General features: G+C 51.7%; 1 protein-coding gene across 1 annotated transcript; it reads left to right on the forward strand.

Annotated features, from left to right (window-relative positions):
- The first annotated feature begins 571 nt into the window (after positions 1-571).
- LOC138087373 (C-C chemokine receptor type 1) lies at positions 572-1,923 on the forward strand. Its single transcript, XM_068982404.1, has one exon. The coding sequence runs from the start codon at positions 572-574 to the stop codon at positions 1,637-1,639; it is 1,068 nt and encodes a 355-aa protein (XP_068838505.1). The 3' UTR covers positions 1,640-1,923.
- The last annotated feature ends 1,931 nt before the right edge of the window (positions 1,924-3,854 follow it).

Here is a 3,854-nt window from a genome sequence, read left to right on the forward strand (position 1 = left end):
ACGCCACAGTGCAGTCACTGCCCTGTGACTGGGGAGGAGAGCCAGGGGGCTTCAGGAATGGGCCTGAGAGTGGCAGGCACCAGGGTTTGAGCTCCAGCTCTTGCTCTTACCAGCTTTGTGTCCTGACTGCTCCCAGCTTGTGTGCCTTCCCCTCTAAAGTGGGGAATGACCATGGGACCCCCTCAAGGCTGTTTAACACTGAGCCCAATGTCGAGTGCATGGAAGCTCTCAGGAAGCCTTGGTCGTGAACATGCGTGAGGCCCCCCTTGTCCTCCCGTGTCTGCACTCTCCATCCTCTGGACGTCTCCTGCAGGGCGCTCAGGGCCAGAGCACTTGAGTCAGCGACGTGTGCACGCCCTGTTTGTCAGTGTGGTAGACTACAGCTTGCATGAGGGCAGAGGACCTGGGTCTCCCTTGCTGCACAGGGCGTGGTACACAGTGGGCCCTAGTAAACAGCTGTCCAGGGGCTAAGGACGCATACTCACTGCCTTGTTTTTGTTGTCCAGAGCCCAGTGCCTTTAACAGCAAATACATACAGAAACATTTCCCTTGACCTGTGGCAGAAGCCGGGATGGAAACTTCAACCAGCGCAAAGGACCTTGACATGACCACAGAATACGACTATGGGGACACGACCCCATGCCAGAAGGTTCAGGAGAGGGCTTTTGGGGCCCAGCTGCTGCCCCCCTTGTACTCGGTGGTGTTTGTCATCGGCCTGATCGGCAACATCCTAGTGGTCCTGGTCCTCATGCAATACAAGAGGCTCAGAAGCATGACCAGCATCTACCTCCTCAACCTGGCCATTTCTGACCTCATCTTCCTCTTCACGCTGCCCTTCTGGATCGACTACAAGGTGAAGGACGACTGGGTTTTCGGTGACGCCATGTGTAAGTTGCTCTCTGGGTTCTATTTCATGGGCTTGTACAGCGAGATCTTCTTCATCGTCCTGCTGACCATCGACAGGTACCTGGCCATCGTCCATGCCGTGTTTGCTCTGCGGGCTCGGACTGTCACCTTTGGTATCGTCACCAGCATTGTCACCTGGGTCCTGGCCATCTTGGCTTCTGTCCCCGGCTTGTACTTTTCCAAGACCCAGTGGGAGTTCACCCACTACACCTGCAGTCTTCATTTTCCTCCTGAAAGCTTCACAAAGTGGAAGCAGTTCCAGGCTCTGAAACTGAACATCTTGGGGCTGATATTGCCTCTGTTGGTCATGATTGTCTGCTACACAGGGATTATAAAGATTCTGCTCAGAAGACCAAATGAGAAGAAAGCCAAAGCCGTGCGTCTGATTTTTGTCATCATGATCATCTTCTTTCTCTTTTGGACGCCCTACAATCTGAGTGTGTTTGTTTCCGCTTTCCAAGATTCCCTGTTCACCTATAAGTGTGAGCAGAGCAGACAGCTGGACCTGGCCATTCAAGTGACAGAGGTGATTGCCTACACTCACTGCTGCGTCAACCCTGTGATCTACGTCTTTGTCGGTGAGAGGTTCCGCAAGTATCTGCGGCAGTTGTTCCACCGGCTGGTGGCTGTGCACCTGGCCAAGTGGCTCCCCTTCCTCTCCACAGAGAGGCTGGAGAGGGTCAGCTCCATGTCCCCCTCCACAGGCGAGCATGAGCTCTCTGCTGGGTTCTGACTCAGGCCCCTGGAGGCCAATGCAGGACCCAGCCAGAGCGACCTGCGGGGCATGCTGGCTGGGGAGGAGGCAGCTTGGTCTCCCAGCAACTCTGTCACCTGATGTAGAATTCTAACCGCATGGGGTTGAGGGAATTCCAAGCTGCTCAGGACAAAATCACTTCTGGTATTTGAATTTTCTCCATGAACTTCTTTTTTGTGGAAAGGAGATGAATAAATGAAATGGGACATTGCAGAAGACAGGAACAAAGGTTGGCAGAGAAGGGCTTAGTCCCAAACAGTTCAGACGTGTGAACCAGCCGCTGAGCATCCACCGCCTTCAACACCAGTAACCTCGGAAACTGATTTCCATAGCTGCCTCTGCTCTGAGCTGAGAGCCAAGCAGGCGTCTGTGGCCTTCTCCACCCACTCCACCCAACCCCCATGGCAGGGTTAGGCACTTGGAAACCATGAGGAACCTCCAGCTCCTGATGGAAGAACTTGACACCTATTGGGAAATAGGATTGGGGAACTGCTGTTGGCAGTGGAGCTAAGAAAGCCCTTGGGTAGAATTTTTATAGATACTGAACTGGAAGAATTCAGGCAGTGGGCTAGACAGAGACAAAATGTGTAAGATGCTGTACTTCTGTCTTTCTGAATATTTTTCAGAATCTCTCTTCCCTGTCAGTTGAGCGGTGCAGCAGTAATTTCTGACAGCTTGATTGAGGAAATGGTTACGAGGCAACAGGAGACAGGGCTGCTTTTCTTCCTCTGGACCTCCATCCAGGCCTTGTAGTTTATGGATCAGAGTTCTGGCTGCCACCTTAGACCCAGCACCAGAACAGTGACCTGGTGTGCAAGTGGACAGGGTTTGAGGCTGGCAGGGAGGGCAACATCTACCAGGAGAGGTGGGGACTCTGTCTGTGTAGGAAGTCGAGGAGCCCTTAACTCAAAGAAATTCATTGACCCTAAAGGTCCTTAACACCTCAGCTCTCACCTGAAGTGAGACATGTCTTTATTCCCTTTTCCCTCAGTTGTACATTTCTCTAAAAAATAATTTTTCCAATAACATAAATTATGTACTAGGAAAGCTTAAAAATACAAACAGAAAAAAGACAAACAAATGTCAAAATCAGTCATAATCCCCTGCCAGAAACAGCCCTGAACATTCTTTGATGCATCCTGTAGTTTTATCTTCCCTCTGTACATTTATGTTTATAAGCGAGATGACCTTTGACTGTGGCTACTCTTCCACTGCTGTTGTCTTTAAGCAGCAGCAGGCTGGGATCACTTTCCCAGGCAATAAATCGTTTCTAAGCTTCGGCGTTGGGACCTGCGCTGAATTCTACTGCTGGAATGAACCCTAATTCATTCGCCAGTGTCCTCACGATTGTTTGTGCAAATCAATTCAGTCCGGCAACAGTGACCCAAGGACCTGTTTTGTTTAAACCCAGCACTCTGAGCCCCAGGAGACACGGGTGCAGAAGGGCCATCTGCCCTCCCTGAGCCATCAGCACAGTGAAGTGGACAGGTGCATGGACGTCAGCCCAGCCCCGGCGGGCAGGGGGGCCGGACCTGCCTCCGAGTCCACGGGGCCAGGAAAGCAAAGGTCGGGGAGGACCCCCTCAGTCAGAAAGCACCCTAAGTGAATGGGGGTCCCACCTACCAACACAGTGACACCACTGAGCGGCCTCTCTCTGGTGGACGCTAGAGTCTGGGGGGTCTTACCAAACCGCTCTTTCACTCAGGGGCCTACTGTGTTTTCCTCTTTATGCAAAGAAGATGATGTTATGAAGCGGTAGGGAGCTTGTGTGTGAGGAGGAAGGGGTCAGTCTGCACTGGGCTTATGCTTCCACACAGGAAATGTGGGCGAATACAGGCCTCAGGGGTAAGGTCGGGGTCAGCTCTCCACATGAAACCCTGCCAGCCTTTTCTGCAGTGTGAAGAGGAGGTTTAATGGAATTAAGAAACATTTGCCTACTACTTTGGTAAAATAGGACTTCCCTGGTGGCTCAGATGGTAAAGTGTCTGTCTACAGTGCAAGAGACCCGGGTTCAATCCCTGGGTTGGGAAGATCCCCTGGAGAAGGAAATGGCCATCCACTCCAGTATATTGCCTGGAAAATCCCATGGACAGAGGAGCCTGGAAGGCTACAGTCCATGGGGTCGCAAAGAGTCGGACACAACTGAGCGACTTCACTTGGTAAAATAACACTGAATCAAAGTATAATATTTGAT

The sequence above is a fragment of the Capricornis sumatraensis genome, chromosome 10 (genome assembly GCF_032405125.1).
Source record: "Capricornis sumatraensis isolate serow.1 chromosome 10, serow.2, whole genome shotgun sequence".
NCBI classification, from domain to species: Eukaryota; Metazoa; Chordata; class Mammalia; order Artiodactyla; family Bovidae; genus Capricornis; species Capricornis sumatraensis.

Coding starts and splice junctions, on each gene's coding strand:
- LOC138087373 (XM_068982404.1), top strand. CDS start 572: ATGGAAACTTCAACCAGCGCAAAGGACCTTGACATGACCACAGAATAC.